This window comes from Myotis lucifugus, unplaced genomic scaffold (genome assembly GCF_000147115.1).
Source record: "Myotis lucifugus unplaced genomic scaffold, Myoluc2.0 scaffold_3, whole genome shotgun sequence".
NCBI lineage: Eukaryota > Metazoa > Chordata > Mammalia > Chiroptera > Vespertilionidae > Myotis > Myotis lucifugus.
The window spans coordinates 7,663,073-7,682,071 of record NW_005871051.1 but is presented as its reverse complement, the minus strand read 5'-3'; the positions used below and the strand labels follow the sequence as shown (position 1 = coordinate 7,682,071).

The window sequence follows — 18,999 nt, the reverse complement described above, 5'->3', positions numbered from 1 at the left end:
TGAATATGAATAAGGAGGCACGTAGCCCCAGGAGCTGTTGGCAACCATTCTGCGACAATAAGAGCAGCCAAACTTAGGACCAAAGGACATGTGATGGAGAGCAGTGCTGAAAGAACAGCAAATAAATGGAACTGGAGCCTTGACTGAATCATGCCTTGAACTCATTTGAACTATGGAATTTTCAATTACATGAGCCAATAAATCTTAAGAAGTCAGTTGGACTTGATGTTTCTGCTATTTGCAATCAAAAGCACTCTGATACATAAAGGACAGGTACACAGGAGACCAAGTCCTTGATCAGAAATCTAAGTATCCTGCCCTGGCCAGGTAGAGCTCAGTTGGTTAGAGCATTATCCTGATACACCAAGGTTGCTGGTACAATCCCTGGTCAGGGCACATACAAGAATCAACCAATGAATTAATAAGTGAAACAGCAAATTTATGTCTCTCTGTCTCTCTCAAAAATGCTAATACTTGGTAGATATTCAGTAGGTGTATGATGAATGAAAAGTATTAAATAGAAAGTAAACTGGACTAGTGGATTAGTAGAGTAACAGAATATGATTTTGAAATGAACAACTTAAAAAAATAATTTGCCTAGCCCATTCGGTGTGGCTCAGTGGTTGAGCATTGACTTATGAACCAGGAAGTCATGGTTTGATTCCTGGTCAGGGCACATGTCCAGGTTTTAAGTTCAGTCTGTTTCTAACTCTCTCTCCCTCTCCCTTCCTCTCTGAAATCAATAAAAAATATATTTAAAAAGTAAATAATTTGCCTAAACTGCACATATATAAATAGTCTATGCAAGCAGTATAGCTTCTAGCTTCATTAAATATAGATATGAGCAATGCCTTCTAATATAAGCTATATATATATATACTTTAAAGGGAAATTTTAAAAATATACTGAGTCATAAAAATCAGGAAAAAATAATTAGCTGACTCACAAAACTGAAACAAGAATTAAATCATAAATATTTTGGAACTAATTTAAAAAATTAAAATACTGAAAACATATTATCATCTAGTTATCACACAAGTAATTCCTAAACTACTTGCAAATATAGAAAATGTGTAAAAGAATTGACAAACCTGCAAATTACCCCTTCCAATAAATCCTAGAAGCAACTGGATTTGAATTTGAGAGAGTTTTACCCATAATGGACTTTCAGAATACCACACTGACAGACAGTCGAAGAGCAGCATCATATCCTCTAAAAGCTATTGCAAAGGAAGAATTGAAAAAGAAAAACATTCAGTTCTTTAATCTACTGATGATGAGTTTTCCCCAACACTAATACAAATTATAAATATTTCAAAACTACTTCAATGTACAGTTAGTAAAAGCCAAAAGACTTATCCTAGTAACAAGCTAACAAAATCTGTGACTATCTCATCTTATCCATGTTTATTGCATCTGATTAAATATTAATACTCTGAAAAGAGGGGATACAAAATTTGTTTATAAATAAAGTCCTTAAAAAAGAGTCTTTCATTACCAAAGAAATATTACTATACCTTCTCAGTCCACGTGTTTGAATTAACTAGTCCCTCTGACTGCAGAAAGTCCTGTATGATCAGCATGAGTCGGAAGGCGTTTTCAGCAGTAACTGGGTTAGTTTTTGCTTCTCTGTTTTCTGTGACTGCCCATTCTAACATCTTCTGCAGCAAACTAAGTGTAAAACAGCCCTCTTAAAACCATTTTAAACTTAGAAAAATAGTAGGTTATTTTAAAAAAGTTATTGTTTACTAAGACTGTACATCCAAAGATACACTACCACTGGCAGGTATCACAGAACACTTGAATAGAATTTAATAATAATGAAGCAACTTTTAAATCTCTGGAGTATCTTTAAAAAAAATGATTTTAGAGAGAGAGGGAAGGAGGGAGGAGGAGAAAAACATTGATCGAAGCCTCCTGCATGCACCCCAACTGGGGATCAAACCCACAACTTGGGCACGTGCCCTGACTGGGAATCAAAACCACGACCCTTTGGTACACAGGTCGATGCTCCAACCAACTGAGCTATACCAGCCAGGGCTGGAGAATCTATTTTTAACATACCTAATACTAAATGGCAAAGTAAAAGTTACCTGTTGACTATTAAAAAGCTATGAAGCCCTGACTGGTTTGGCTCAGTGGATAAAGCATCAGCCTGCGAACTCAAGGGTCCCAGGTTCGAATCTGGTCAAGGGCATGTACCTTGGTTGTGGGCACATCCCCAGTGGGGGGTGTGCAGGAGGCAGCTGATCGATGTTCCTCTCTCATCGATGTTTCTAACTCTCTATCCCTCTCCCTTCCTCTCTCTAAAAAATCAATAAAATATATATTTTTTAAAAAGCTATGAAAATAATTCACATTCAAGTCTCCATGAAATATTTAAAAGTTTCTGTAAAGCTGAAATTGTTAGGTTAGAAAAGAAAGCCTTATTATGACTTATAGTGGGTCAAGCTCTGTGGAAAAACAAAGAAGTATCTCTCTTCTAGTGTACTGCTAGTGTTCTATCTATCATGAGGGAACTCAATGCTTTAGAGAAGTAATTTTCATGAAAACACTACTGTCTTCCCTTAGCATGGAAACCCTCAAACATGGACAAGGCCGTAGAACACAAGCACCAAGTGCTTTGTACTGCAGAAAACAATTTAAACAACAGGAAATATATAATGACTTAAAACCCAAATTAATTTAAGATTTAAATCTCTTCACACTGAAGCTAGTTTTGATTTCTCTCTAGATCCCAATAGAAGGGCAACAGCCAAAAAAGGGACTGAAAACAAAGGTTCTCCTTTTTTCTACATCCACTGAATACTGGATAAATGTTCAATAAAATATTTTAGACTCTGGTCCACTCCAAGACGAGAGGGGAAGTCACCAACGGAATGCTTACATTAGTTTTATTTCATCTGATGGTCGAAGTAGCTCACTGGATATTACTGATTTAGTTAGTGCCGAAAACACTTGTCCCCGTTCAATCCAAGTATCATCATCAGACTTTTCTAGTCCTTTACACATTACATAGATCAAAATATTTGTCAGTAATTGAAGAAGCTCTTCCTCACATCTCTATAAAAAATATAAAGTAATATTAGATTATTAAAGGGAGTGGGTGTTAAAAGTACAGAAGAACCATCACATATACTGACTGTAATCCTTTAACATATTATTAAAGTGCCTGGATGAACCTGGAACTTTACTAGTAGGTCCTAGAAAGATACAAGGATAAGTAAGACACTGGCTTTGTTCTCAAGACAATTTAATGACTTACAGGCTTCTAATATCTGAGATCATGAAACTTAGAACTGGAATATAAAATGGAACTGTTAACAATTATACATTGTTAAGGATTAGAAGTATATAATAGATATATAAAAATAAAAACAGCATTTGGACAAATAAGGTATTTTACCTCTTGGCTTTCAAGTAAAGAGAAGTCATCACAAAAGCCCGTATCATTTGTGATGCTGCTTTCTTTGTCAGATTGCACAGAAAATGATTTAGTAGACTCTATTGGGGATGGCGTGCTAGGCAAGCTATCTGGCATTTGACTGCCACTATCACTCAGTTCACATGAGTCAATTCCACTAAGATCTAAACTCAAATGTGAAGGGTTACTGTGCCAGAATTCTTCCTGATTCTCTGATTTGAAAGACAATTCTCCCACAGAGCTATCTTCTTGAAATAATGGTGTGTTTGAATCTAGAGAGTGTCTATCGTCCAAACTCCATTGATCAGAAGACACATTAGCTGAGGCAAAAGAGTTGATTTTTTCATCGTCTGTCTTTTCATCAAAGTTCCTCTTGATATCTTCAGCTGATATATTTTTATCATCGTCTTTCACTGAAACAGCCCTATTGTGCTTATGAAAAGTATTTCCATTTTCAAAATTTGCTTTAACAAAAAGCCTAACTAAAGTGTCTTGCCAACCCACTTGTTGAGAAATTTGATGTGCTGCATCTGGCTGGGACTGTAAAATCTGTAAAATCTGCAAAGAGATTAAGAACACAAAATTTGTCAAAAAGTACACAGTCCTTTACATCAAAAACAATTTCTTTTCAGTTATTTTAATGACAAAGTAACTTAATGAGATATTTTCAAAAAATTATGTTTGTAACTGGATTAGAAACTATTTGGAAGGCAGACATTATGTTTGAAACTAATCCACATATTTCATTACAGAGTAAAGATGTACTCAAATATTTATTGAAAGATAAAGATAAACAATCCTCCACATGTCAACACACTCATGTTATTCATTTAATTTGGTCAGAGAGAAAATATAAAGGTATATTTAAAATTTAATAAAGTTATATCCTCCTAACTAAATACTTACCATGAGCCTATTACATTTGTTTAGCAAATACTGAACATCTACTATGTGGCAGGCACAGTCCGGTACTAGGGTGAGGGGAGTAAATAGGACAAACAAGACACTTAGAACCTAAGGGCCTCAAGAATAATGTTTTCCCATCTCAATTTTTTTTTTTCAGGCAAAGTTGATGGTTGTTTTGGCAAAAACATTTTTTTCATTCACTCTATATTGTGCAAACAAAACAAAAGTTTAATTCCAGAAAAACTAATTCCAATAAAATGGAAGCTGCTGTTTAACTAGAATGAGAAATTGAAATTAAAGAGATGTGGCAATGTGTATGATTTCCACTCTCTAACTGATTTCACTTTTTAGCAAAATTAAAAACAAGTTCTCAAACACTGTCAAACTCAGGTAAGATCCTTAAGACATTTTTAACACAAAGCCAATAAACCTCTCTGTAGATGAAAGGAAATTTGGCTCCTAGTGTTAAGGTATCTCTTTTATCAGAATTTCTAACTCTGACAGGTTTCACACCAGGAGATGAATAATTTTGATAGGAACTTCAATATTAATAGTTTTAATGTACACTGATGCTGATATAGAAAGTAGTAAGGCACAATGAAATGTGGAGTAGCTTTCTTCACTAATGCTATCAATCAGTGAGCTACCATTATTCTAAAGGTGCAGTATACCAATTGTTTTTTCTTCCAGATTAAGCTTTCCTTGGATAAAAACTAGATCACTCATTTATGGAATACAATGAACAACATAAAGTGATGAACAAAAACAGATCCAGAGACAGAGAAGCATCGATCAGACTGTGAAACCTCAGAGGGAAGGTAGGGGAGGGTGGGGGTAAGGGGAGAGATCAACCAAAGGACTTGTATACATGCACATAAGCCTAACCAATGGACACAGATACCAGGGGGGTTAGGGCATGAGTGTGGGGGGGGGGGAGGCGAGGGGGGAAATGGGGGGCTAAGGACACATATGTAATACCTTAATAAAGAAAAAAATTTAAAAAACGACTAAAAAATCACACACAAAAAAACTAGATTGCATGGACAGCTGTTTCTAATTGCTCACTAAAAGGATAGGATCCATTTACAAGACCTGTTTCAAGAACAATATGGCAAAATCCATCAAAATGTAAACTATAAATATCCTATGACACAGCAATTCCATTTCATGGATTATGTACTGCAGATGTATCACCACAAATAGATAAAGATATATGCAAAAAATGTTCTTTCTAGAAGCTTATTAACATGGAAAAAAAGAGGAATCAACCTAAATGCCCATCAACAAAGAACCAAATAATACTTAATAGAATAGCCAAAACTGAAAAACTAAGTAGCCATTCAAGAGAAAGATATATATCCACATTTATTGATTTACTGTGACCTAATCAGGAAAAGAAAAGCAAGGAAGCAAATTAAATGCTAGACAGGTCAGTGGTTCCCAGTGGAGTAGAGAGGAGGTTATAATCATAAAGAATCTCAAGGGATAACTAATTGTTGACTTAGTTAAAGGTTAAATGGGTGCACTGAAGGCAAATCATTGTTGGAATAGTCATGAACAGATTATAGAAAATTATTTCCACAAAGTTCTAAGTTTCAGAAACTCGAAAATATAGTAAACGTATTAGAAATGGTCATAATCATTGAAAGTCCTTAATAAAGAAACTACTCTGGCTTTAAATTTTTGACTCTGAAAGGGCATATTTCCAGGAGCCCATGTAATGAGCTCAAAAGAACAAATTCATATGCTGAATGCTTGTACATGAAGTTAACTCACATCAAAAAAGGAAACCATAAAATGTCATTTATAAAATAACAGATATTAAAACTTACATCTGGTGCAAAACACTCAATCTAAAAGTTATTCAAATGACACTGCTATTTTTAAAGTCTATCTTAAAGTTTACTAACCTTTCTGCAGATGACCACCCTGACATTTATGTATGTTCTGTGAGATATATATACCACAGATAACAGATCTTTGAAATTAATAGCAGGATCTGTGGTGGGAAAAAAGAAAAAGTTAAAATTAGATTCCAGAGATAACCAAAGAAAGAATTGTAGGTAACAGTTATATAAATGTTGAAATAATTGCTTCATTTTCATTTTATTTTTTGCTGTCAACAACAAATGCCTTTTTATTTTTTCCAACTCTATTAAGATATCATTGACATAACACATTGTATAAATTTAAGGTATATAATGATTTGGTGATATGTGTATATATTGTAAAATGATTTTCACAATAAGGTTAACACATTCATCAACTCAGTTACCTTTTTTTCTGTGTATGGTGAAAACATTCAAGATCTGCTCTTAGTAACTTTTAAGTACACAATATTGTTAACTATAGTTACCATGCTGTACATTAGATGCCCAGGACTTACTCATCTTGTAACTAAAAGTTTATACACTTTGACCACTTTTACCCATATCTTCCTCCTGCCCCTTCCTCAGCCCTGGTAACCGCCATCTACTCTGTTTCTATGAGCTAATTTTTTTGGATTTCACACATGAGATCAGACAGTATTTGTCCCCTGATTTATTTTACTTAGCAGAATACTCTCCAGATTCTTCCTTCCTTTTCATGGCTAATATTTACTGTGTATATTTATATATAACATGTCTTCTCTACCAATTCATCTGTCAATGGACACTTAAGATGTTTCCATGTCTTGGCTATTATGAATAATGATGCAATTAACATGGGGGTGAAGATTTCTTAGAGATAGTAATTTCATGTCTTTTTGATATGTACCCAGAAGTGGGATTGGTAGGTCACAGAGTAGTTCTATTTTTAATTTTCTGAAGAACCTCCATTCCATTTACTACAATGGCTGTACCAATTTACATTAGCACCAATAGGTCACAAGGTTCTCTTTTCTCCACATCTTCACCAGCACTCCTCTCTTGTCTTTTTGATAATTGCTATCTTAACAAGTGTGAAGTGGTATCTGTGGCCTGATTTGCATTTCCCTGATATTTAAGGATGTTGAGCACCTTTTCATGTTCCTGTTGGCCAGTTGTACATCTTCTTTGGAAAAATAGCTATTCAGGTCCTTATGTTAATTTTTTAATTGGATTTTTTTGCTGTTGAGTTGTACAGTTTCCTTATATATTTTGAATATTAACCCTTCATCAGATTTTTACTTGCAAATATTTTCTCCCCTCTGTGGGTTACCTTTTAATGTTGATGGTTTCTTTTGCTGTGCAGAAGCCTGTGTTGTAGTCTCACTTGTTTTGACATTTTTTGCTGGAGCTTTTGGTATCATACTCAAAATACCACTGTCAAGAAGCTTTTCCGTATGTTTTCTTTTAGCAGTTTTATGGCTCAGGTCTTACATTTAAATATTTAATCCACTTGGGCTAAATTTTGTGAATGGTATAAGATGAGGGTCCATTTTCATTCTTTTGCATGTGGATATTCAGTTTTGCTGACACCATTTATTGATGAAACTACCTTTTCCCCACTGAGGATTATTAGACACCTTGTCAAATATTAGTTGATCATACATGCATAGGTTTATTGATTATGTTCTTTGGTCTATGTGTCTGTTTTTATACCTGTAGCATACGGTTTTGATTATTATAGATATGTTTAAATTTTACAAAGACAATAGGTTTAGAATGTTTGACATCTTCCTGAGTAAATTGTAAATAATAATTATTTTCTTTTGTTTGCCTGAACATACTGTCCATACTACTTGGGTCTTATACTATTACTTATATTTTTAAGTACATGTTTTGTCTTATCAGCAAAATGGTAAACCACTCAAGACAAAGACCTTATCTTACCTTTTGAACCCCCAGTATCTGATAATTTTACAGTTTTTAGTATGTACTAAAAAAAAAAAAAGTTTATAAAAAAAGCATTATCTGAAGTTTTAATTTTGCCTTTAACAATTTAAGCTCCAAAAAGAAAAAAGATAAAGTATTTTGTATATATTTTCTCTAGTGTCCATTTCTTATTATAGAGACTCAATTATTTACTAATCAGTCAATCAACATTAAGTAAAGGCCTACCAAGTAAGGCACTGTGTTAGACCTAGGAAGAAAATAAGAAACAAAGGCACATAAGAAACAGTACCCAAGGAAAGCCTTGCTGAATCAAATAACAGGTCATTTAAGCCCAGCCGGTATGGCTCAGTGGTTGAACGTCGACCTATGAACTGTAAGGTCGTGAATCAATTCCTGGTCAGGGCACATGCCCGGGTTGTGGGCTCGATACCTCCCAGTAAGGGGTGTGCAGGAGGCAGCCAATCGATTATCTCATTGATGCTTCTATCTCTCTCTCTCCCTTCCCCCCGCCACTCTGAAATCACTAACATATTAAAAAACAACAACAGGTAATTTAAAAAGCTGAGGAAGGAGGGAGAAAAACCTCAAGGGGGGGAGGGATGAGAACCATCAAATAGAATTATGCTACTATGAAGAACATTCCTTAAAAATAATCAGGACTGCCCTAGCTGGGTGGCTCAGTTGGTTGGAGCATTGTCTTGTACACCAAAAAGTTTTGGGTTTGATCTTGGTCAGAGTACGTACAGAAGGCAACCAACCCCTTCCTCTCTCTCTAAAAAAATCAATGAAAACATATCCGCTGATGAGGACTAAAAAAATATATTTTAAAACTATCATCAGTACCATTACCCTTAGTCATACCTGTATTTATGATTTGATTGATGAGGTTTTTAATGAGAGAAGTACTAACAGGTGTTTCATTTAGAAGGAGTCCCAATCCTGAATAGCCAACTTCTCTGAGTCGAATACGTTGTTTACTTCGTTCATATACATTTGTACATTTCAACATTTGTTCCATAACCTGGTCACAATTGTAATAGAGTCTTCTTAATATAGAGAACTAAGAACAGTGTGTCACAGGTTAATATTGAATAAAATATTGGTGTAATATGTTTTTTGAAACATAATTGTATTTCTTAAGTATAACCCCCCCCCCCCCAAAAAAAAACACCCAGCACTAATGGGGAGGAGTGCTCCATATCTTATCATCATTCAAAAATAATTGAAAAATAAATTGGACTAAGACACATCTGTGTTAGAATAATTAATATGTTTAAAATTCTAGTTTACATGTACTTCTTAGGAGATGAAAGGAATAATTTACATTTTCTTTTAATGGTTAAGGTATATATGGAAACAAACCCTGTAGCTTATAAGAGGAATAATAGTGTGTTCTCAAAGAGAACAAAGATCTTCTAGATTAGTCTAGTAATCCATTTATGTAGCAGTTATCAAAATAATTTTTAATTAACAAAGAAACAGTTTGCAAAGCAACCTATCAATATGGTAAAATAGGTAATAAATCAGCAACCCCATACTTCTTAGAGTGAGATCAACATTTTTCAAAAAGAGAAACTGAAACCATATATGGAAAGGGTAATCTTGAAAATAATATCATGAAGAATCCTTCCTAGGCCATTTTTTTAAGAAATAACATTTAATCTCATCTCCACAAAGGAACATTTGTATGGGCAGATGCTTTAAAGAGTGGCTTCAGGGTCACCACAACCAATACGCAAGAGACTACTTTTTAGTGTACCTTTGTTTTCTAAAGTTTAGGGATTTCAAACATAGGCAATCCAAATATGTCCCATAAGTAGACTTTGCAATGTAACACTAATGCTGTAAGAGGAAACAACTGTTGTAAGGCAATTAAGCATAATGAACAGGAGAATAAATCATGAAAAAAACTAAAGAATGTATTCAGCAACAGAAATATGACTGCCTCTGCTTTTAGTTAATAAAAAAGGTGTAGTGGGTGGCTTCAGCCAAAGTTAGGAGTTTGGAATATTCTAGAGTGTTTAATAAAAATAGGTTCTATATTCTTCGACAAGACAAATTACAATTTTTTCTGCCTGAGTTTCTTCATCTGAAATGTGGGGATGAAAATAATACACACTTCATGAAGTTGTTGCAAGTGCCTGACAAATAATGCTATATAAGGTTAATTATGATCTGCCATGTAGACCCACCACAAGTGAAAATAGAGATGAGAGATTTAATATTGAGGATGGTATAACAAAGTACATTTTCCACTGAAATTACTGATAAGATTACAATATAATTAGCTTTTTTAATATGCAAACAAAAACATGGAAAATATATATCAAAACAAATGTGACATTTAAAATTAGAAGTAGATATAAAAAAAGATTTACATTCATAGAATGTATATATTCCAAGTAAATTCATATACCATAACTGTCCCAAAATATAAAGACATCTGAAAAATGTACCTTAAAAATGATTTCTCTTAGTCTGTCAGAGTACTTCTGATTTAAGAGCAAGGCATAAAGTATGTCAGCATTTCCTGGTTCAAACAGCAGTAAGAAAAGCTGACCTCTAGTTGGGCTGGTACGCAGGAGACTAAAGAGTATATCCAAAATTCCAAAGAGCTTTTAAAATCAAACAACACAAATCAAATGACCACACTCAGATATGGAAGCCAAACAAAATCATAAACCACAAACAGTTATTTAACTAAATCCTACATACCCTAATATTCTAGCTTAACTGAACTGTCTGATGTCTTCTGAACCCTGCCTTTCACTCCATCATGCTTTTTGATTTATTCCACTTCCTTTTGTATATCTTCTCACTACCACATTTACCTGCTGAACCATACCTATTCCGCTTTATCCATATGAAAGCAATCTCTTCCATAAAGCCTTTCCTGGTCTCCTCACTATGTAATACTCTCGTATGAAAACCTCATAGGACTTTGTTTCTCTCTTATAGATGTTATCATGCTCTTTTTTTGTTTGTTTCATAATTATTTATAAACTTTTCTTACCCCCGCCTCCATTAGGCTAAAAGTAAAAATGATAATTGGTTCGTCAGTATAAACCTAGAATGGCTGGTATTGTTCTATACAGAGTTAAGTTTTCAAAAAATAATTCTTTGAATTGGCCAAGAAAATTTCATTGGCAATGAATCATAGCAGGTGACAATAGAGCTAACATTTAATAAGATGGCTACTCATTATTCTAAATGATGAGAAGCTTTTAAAGTAGTCCGACCTTATAGGGAAACTGCCAAAATTCACTTATCTATATAATACCAATTTTAACGGCATGTAACCATTGAGTAAACAATGAGTATTTCATGATACAGGGAAAAATATTTAAGTCAACATAAATTAAAGCGCCTCAAATTTGATGTTGAGAGTGGGATATAGAAAGAGCACAGAAACAGCAGTAAAGACACTTGGTTCTTCTAGTCCCAGGTTTATCAGCGGTGTGACAAATTTTTAAGTCTCCAAATATTTCTGAACATATATTTTCAAATGTACAAGTGGGAAGAGGAATTCCTGATCTGTATATTTTATACAAGTGGTTCTCAGATTCTACCATGTACCACAAGCACCTGGAGAGCTTGATTCAGTAGTATCTTTTAATTTATAAAAAGTTCCCAGGTAAAACTAACTAAACATTGAGAACTACTGTATTAAAAAGTAGTTCTGAGCTATAAATAAATAATGTATATAAAATTATTTAAAAACAGAAATACATTTACAATTTACTTTATGCAAAATTTTTATGAATCTATGTTAAAATTCTTGTTAGAAATCTGCCCAGTAACTCTGATGATAGGTAAATGTACATTATGTGACCTATGAAAATAGGCTCAGAATTGCCAGACAAAGCAACTATTTTCACATCCTACTTTCTAGTTCATTAAAATATTTTAGTATACTGACATCTAGTTTATTAAACTTTCAGTTAGGAGATAAATTTTATTTATTTAACTGTATAATATTATATGCGACACTATAAACATTTTACTGTTAGAATGTTTATTATCTACACTAATAAAAGAGAAAGATGCAAATTGACTATACCTTCGTGATGCCCACCAGCCAATCAGGAATGAGTATGCAAATTAACCCAACAAAGATGTTAGGTTAATTTGCATACACAGGCGCTGAGGGGCTGGACAGGACACTTGCATCCCACAGGCGTTCTGCACGCCCCAGCCACTCCGGGCTTCTGGGCAGCGTGGGAAGGCAGAAAGGCAGCTCTGGACCAGAGCAAAGGCGGTGCCTGCAGCCAGGGGAAGGAAGGCCCATTCTTGCACGAATCTTCGTGCATCGGGCCTCTAGTACGTATATAAGTTTAAAAGATGATGATACAGAAACTTAAATGTTAAAAGGAAAAATCAGATCATCTTGGGCATAATACCTGTTCTTCTTCATTAATAGCAGCTATGTAACCCATAATACTTTGTATCTCTTCATGAGTTCCACCTTTGCACAGAAAATATTTAATTAGTCCATACAAAGAAGTCCTTATTGTCCGAATATCATCTAGAGACAGCTCACTATATTTACAATCACTTCTGAAAGAGAAAATAAAAGTGCAAGAATTGAAATTTAAAATTCTTATATTTGTGTATCCCATATAATAAAAGGCTAATATACAAATCTACCGAATGGAGGAATGACTGGTCGCTATGATGCGCACTGACCATCAGGGGGAAGATGCTCAATGCAGGAGCTGCCCCCTGGTGGTCAGTGCACTCCCACAGGGGGAGCACCACTCAGCCAGTAGCTGGGCTCACAGCTGGAGAGCACAGCGGCGGTGGCGGGAGCCTCTCCCACCTCCACAGCAGTCAGACATCCCCCGAGGGCTCCTGGACTGTGAGAGGGCACAGGCCAGGCTGAGAGACTAAATCCCCCCCCCCCCCAATACTAACTGAGCACACAAATTTTGTGCACTGGGCCTCTAGTTTTTACATAAAAAATTAATTTAAAAAAGATGTTTCCATGTTATGATTAGTACTCATAACATAATGTTATTAACCAATGTTACTCCAATAAATTTAATTTTTTAAAAAAGGAATCTATGGTATCTTTGGCTTCTTTTTCTAAATAGGAAACCTTCTGAAGTTAGGAGTTTCAATGACAAAGATATTAATGTATATATTATGCAACACTCACTATGTAGCAGACACAATTCTAAGTGCTTTATATATTATTAATTCATTTAATTTAATCCTCAAAACAACCATAAGATATCTCAGTTTTATTATATCCTTTTCACAGAACAGAAAACTTAAGCACAAAAAAGTTGAGTAATTTGCCTGCGGTTAGTCAATTGATGAAACACAAGATTCAAACCCAAAGTATATGATCCTTGTTTTTCATTTTGACCTCCACACTACCCTGCCTCTCTGAAGTTAAAGGATATTAGAATTGCTGGAAAATAAACAATCTAGATATTCCAATCAAGTAGCAGGCAGAAAATATTAAACTGAGAAGGCATAAGGACATCATACCCATAATAAATCCTGAGGGTATCGAGGAGAAACTGCACACCATACTTCTTTCTGAAAACTCTCCTGCTGTCTTTGATGATGGTGGAAAGATACTGTATATGACCTAAAACAGAAAGTTCACTTTTAAATGATATACCTATCATTAAGTCATATATGTAGTTATAGATTCCCAAAACAACTATAAAATTATATCTAACAGCCTGCTCTCACCGATTCTAAAGGGAAAATCTCCACGGTTCCAAATATGAAAGTCGAAAAGTAAATACTGATACATTTGTTGCAGGAGCTGCATATTTTTCTCTAATGATACTTGTTCAATTAGTAATTGAATTGCCATCAATACATTAACATCCATCAAGGTGCTTGGCATCTGAAATCCAAACAGAAAAGGTTTCTGTAAAGTTCAGTTTAAATAATCATTATTATTAAGCTATAATTTCAAATAATTTATTCAGAACATCTACTAAATATAAAAATGTTGATTAGAAAAACATGAACAACTTAAGACAATTTTTCTGAAGTAATGCTAGAACATATTTTCCTACTGTTATGAATTAATCGAATATCCCAAATAACAAAGCTAACAAACAAGGTCCTAGTATGTAAGATAAGTAATTCTTGTATAAGGTGATTTAATGATTCTTAAAATCTACTTGTGAAATAAATTATATGCACTAATATAACAAGCTATAATAGTGTAATTAAAAAAAATATTTACTTATTAGAAAGAAAAACCTCCAACATTAACTGCTATTTACAATCATCAGCCACATCTACATAATGTTAGACTAGCTCACCTTCTGAAGTAAGGCACCAAGAGTGGCAACTCCATGGGAGTGAATAAGATTGTCCTGGTTAATAGGATGTCTTTGAATCAAGTGTTTCACAATCAAGATAAATGTTGCAACTAAACTTCTCTCTAGTCTTGACTCTGGAATTGTGAACATGTCATTAATTATCATAATTACTCTAATCACTTTATATCGTATTTTCTATATCATAATGACTATTGTAACATACAAAAATCCAGTTAAGAAATTTGCCTCCTACGGTCACTTATAGAACACAAATATCAGAGAAAGAAGCAATTGCATATGCACATGTCAATATTTTCTCTACCATAAATTTAACAATGTTGTCATATTTCCACTAAAAGTACAAACTTGGGATAAGAGTAAAACCAACATCTTAAGTCTTCTGACTACTTTCTGAACATTAGTAAAATTAGGGATGGGTTGCCTCAGCTACAAATGGTTAAGTTTCTTCCTAACAGACATCTTAATCTATTTTCAATTAATTCTCCAATTTTTCAATGACTATTTTGTATTAATTTCATCTTAATACCTGATGTCTTTGGGGAGGTCGGTATCACCCAATCTCCTTCTACAGGTGTTATCAATTCAGAAACTGTTATTTCATTTATTCCTTCAGGAATCTGTTCTTCACTGAAGTGGCTAATTTGTTCCAACAGAGGAAAGAGTACATTTAATCCACCTATGCAGTTTACGATGTCCTGAAAAAAAATTATAGTATTTTAATCTTTAAAACAAGGGCAATTTTGTCATTTGATAACTAGACAGTATGTATAAGGTTATAATTTACTAAATCTTTAGGCAATGTATGGAACAGTCTAAGCTACAGGAACCCTTGTATGGGCACATGCCTTAAAGAGCAGCCTTAGAAGTCACAATAATCAATACTCAACAGAGACTAAGCCAGGTCATTTTTACTGCACCTTCATTTTCCAAAGTTCAGGAATTCCAAACAGGCAATCTAAACATGACATGAGTTGACTTTATAATGTAACACTAAGGATGTAAGAGGAAACTGTCTAAAGGCAATCAAGCATAATGAACAGGGGAATATATCATGAAAAAAAAAAGAATATATTTGACAGGAGAAATATGACTGACTCCTCTATTTTTACTTAACAAAAAAGGTGGAGTAGGTGGCTTCAACCAAAGTTCAAAGTGACTATTTTGAATAGCTTAACAAAATATATTCAAAATCCTCTGACATGTTACTAATTTCTCTGCCTCAGTTTCTTCATCTCTAAAATTAGGATGATATTAATTCCTACTTTGTAAAGTTGTTACAGGGATTAAGTAAGCTCGGTGCCTGACATATAGTGAGTCTACATAATATTAGCTGTTATGAACTGCTAAAATGTTCTAAACTGCCATGTAGACCCAGCTAAACTTTGTATACAACCTCTTCATATTTACAAGCCTTGTAAAACCAATCTTACAAGTGACAGCCAAAGTTAACTTATAAATTGGTAAGCATATCATAAATCTTACTATGCTGATATCTGTTCTTAAAATCAAAGAGAAAAAAGATTTATAGCCCAGTTGGTGTGGCTCAGTGGTTGAACGTTGACCTATGAACCAGGAGGGTCATGGTTCGATTTCCCGGTCAGGGCACATGCCCAGGTTGCGGGTTTGATCCCCAGTAGGGGGCGTGCAGGCAGGCCAATCATGGTACTCTCTCATCACTGATGTTTTTATCTCTCTCTCCTTCTCCCTTCCTCTCTGAAATAAATAAATAAACAAATAAATATTTATGTATTTATACCACAGAAATAACATGAGGATTAATACTAACTGATGGATTTATTTTAGACAGGAAAAATTAGCCTAATGATTTGTTCCACTGCAAGAATAAGCATATTCAATTGCTGTTAAAGTGACCAGAAGGGTTGAAATCTGCCACATAGTTTTAGGGATTAAATACCTTAACAAGTGGAGCAATTAATTAATAAGATAGTATATTTTTATCATGAAAATTGTTAAGCTGACAGCATAGTTTAAAACCTAAATTTCAAGCAAATCAGTTATTCAACTACTTATTTGTTCATCCTGCAAACATTTTAACGGTGACTTATTATTCAAATAAATCTGGTGGTGCTTAAAACATAAACCCTTCTAAAGAATCAGTAAACTTAGAAAAACGTTGCCTACAATTTATCATTAACTTACCTTAATGTCCCAGTTTACTACTTTGTTTCCTGTTAACCTTCCATGCAAACAATTAGTAGATAAATCAAGACAGATTGAATTTTTGCAGGCCTAAGAATAAATAAATAAATAAAAAAACATGGCAAACAGCTAAGCACAACGAAGACAAAACATAACTTTAACTATAGATGGAACATTTCACCATAACTTTAAAAGGTATATAGCATAGTCCATTAATGCCTACAATATTAAGTTTAGTATTATTAGTCTCTGATTGTTTCTTAAAAGAATCAGGGACTATATTCTAAAGTACTCATTAAATGCAGGTCACTGCTGCTTGTCATCTGACAGATGAGCTAAGGCTAGAACTTACCACTCACCAACCACATAGTTTTACATTTCTTTCTCTTTTAAACCAATATATGCAAGAAGACTTTTTTGCCTTTTTAAAAACATTGATAATTGGGAAATTTAGGTGAAGAGTATATAAGACTTCACCTTACAAATTCTCTCAAATTCTTTCAAATTCTCTCTAGGTTTGAAATTAATCAAAATAAAAAGTTAGGGGGAAATTCCAACTGATAAGTAAATTTTATTAGGCTAGATATAACAAATGAGTATTCAAAGTAATAAATTATGGCCAGAAGACTAAACTAAACTAGAAGACTAAACTAGGAAAAAGTTCTATAATGTATAATTTCACACAGCAAAAGCATTTTCTTGGTCAATGTAACACTGAATATAATGAGGGCAACTGATAGTTTGTTTTTGCAACTTCTCCCTCTTCTTTCTCCCAGCTCTACCTTTGATCTCTTTCACTTGGTCCTTGCTGACCTTTTGTCCAAGGGAAAAATGACTAAGAATGGTATGCTTATAGGTGGTTGCTTTTTTTTCCATGCTAGGTAAACATTCCTTTTTTGTTTTTGTTTTCTAACATCATATTTTAAAAATTAACAAAGCAAATGCTGAGCAATTCTGTTTCCTCGCTCCTTCCAAAAAAGTAGGGGAAAAAAAATTTAAATAGTTTCATTTACTGAAGTTGATTCATTTGTACAAATTCCCATTATAGCTATTCCTATTCATATTATTGGGATGACTAATGATCACATTTAAACTGTAGATGAGAGGTGCACCTTTATTTTTAATGTTTCTCATCTTTCTTTGAAAATTAATAATTTTTAATGGCAATTCAAGCCCCTTCTCAATTACCCACTGAAATGACAAAAGAAATATAAAAAGAAATTCTAGTTCATAGATAGCATAGTTAGTTACAACTAGATAAACAATCCATGAATTTATTCTGACCTTTGCAGTATAATGAAGGAGGACATTACCAGGCAGGTCCGCCATGTCAGACTCTTGAAATTTCCAAGGGCTTAAACAGTTTGGACCTAAAAGTTATTTATACACACAAACACACACACATATCATTGAATAGATTTGGCCTCTTCGGTTCTGCGTAATCAGAACAAAATTTTAAATTGAGCTGTTTCTAGCTACTCATATAACACAGTTAAAACACACTAGCCAAAATGTACTTTATTTTTATATCACTTTTAATATATCTGAATAGATATCATAGAAATGGAGTAACAAATGAGCAGGACAAAACTCTTTACTAATAAAAAATCAAATCAAAGAAATACAATTAAAACTGGTACCATTTTACATTAAAAAATGGAGGAAACAGTATAAAGGCTGTGATGAATTTGGTATACTCATGCATTACTGGTAAGGACTGTATATCCCTTTTGGAAGCTGATTGGGTGATATGCATTGAGAGCCATAATAATATGCACACTTTGAATATTTATCCTGCAATTTTATCATAAGTCTATCTGTCAAAATAAGAAAAAACAGTAAGTACAACAGTTCATCATCTACACTAACGATAGCCTACGGCTGTCACGACCTAATGACCAGAGGGATGACGGTCACCAGGAAGTGCATGGAGCACCTCTCAGTTCCTCCCCCAAGGCCCACAAGGCTGGTGGCGGGTGGGGCGGCAGGGGGGAGGGGGGCGAGGCAGGCACGGCAAGGTCGTTAGTCTTTGGCCTGGTGCTGGGCCGGAGGCCTAAGGACCTCACCCGCTGCAGCAGCAGCTATGGATCAGGCCCAGAGAGAGAGGCAGGACCTGATTAGCAGCTGCTGTGGAGGCTGCGGATCAGGCCCGAAGATAAACCCGGAGAGAGAGACAGCTGTCAGAAGGGCCATTCTGGATTTCCCAGAAGAGCCAATGGCTGCCTAGGAGGCGGAGCTTTTGATGCTGACTGGCGCAGAAACTGACCAATCAGAATCAAATCTGGGTGAACTGTGAGGAACCAATGGCCCCTAGGAGCAGAGCTTTTGACACTGACTGGCATAGAAACCGACCAATCAGAACCTAAGCTGGGTGAACTGCGAAGGCAGAACCTAAGGT

At 34.6% G+C, this 18,999-nt stretch overlaps 1 protein-coding gene across 1 annotated transcript in view; it reads right to left on the bottom strand.

Annotated features, from left to right (window-relative positions):
* Nucleotides 1-18,999, bottom strand: part of NBEAL1 (neurobeachin like 1) — a 105,345-nt gene that overhangs the window by 43,227 nt on the left and 43,119 nt on the right. The window contains exons 16-29 of the mRNA XM_023760393.1: nucleotides 17,886-17,971; nucleotides 16,602-16,691; nucleotides 14,968-15,136; nucleotides 14,421-14,554; nucleotides 13,834-13,993; nucleotides 13,624-13,726; nucleotides 12,528-12,684; nucleotides 10,584-10,742; nucleotides 8,989-9,148; nucleotides 6,241-6,329; nucleotides 3,407-3,982; nucleotides 2,888-3,063; nucleotides 1,518-1,671; nucleotides 1,092-1,220 (exon numbers count right to left, since the gene is read on the bottom strand). Of these exons, the coding sequence (XP_023616161.1) occupies nucleotides 1,092-1,220; nucleotides 1,518-1,671; nucleotides 2,888-3,063; nucleotides 3,407-3,982; nucleotides 6,241-6,329; nucleotides 8,989-9,148; nucleotides 10,584-10,742; nucleotides 12,528-12,684; nucleotides 13,624-13,726; nucleotides 13,834-13,993; nucleotides 14,421-14,554; nucleotides 14,968-15,136; nucleotides 16,602-16,691; nucleotides 17,886-17,971 (2,342 nt within the window). The remainder of the gene's footprint in view (nucleotides 1-1,091; nucleotides 1,221-1,517; nucleotides 1,672-2,887; nucleotides 3,064-3,406; nucleotides 3,983-6,240; nucleotides 6,330-8,988; nucleotides 9,149-10,583; nucleotides 10,743-12,527; nucleotides 12,685-13,623; nucleotides 13,727-13,833; nucleotides 13,994-14,420; nucleotides 14,555-14,967; nucleotides 15,137-16,601; nucleotides 16,692-17,885; nucleotides 17,972-18,999) is intronic.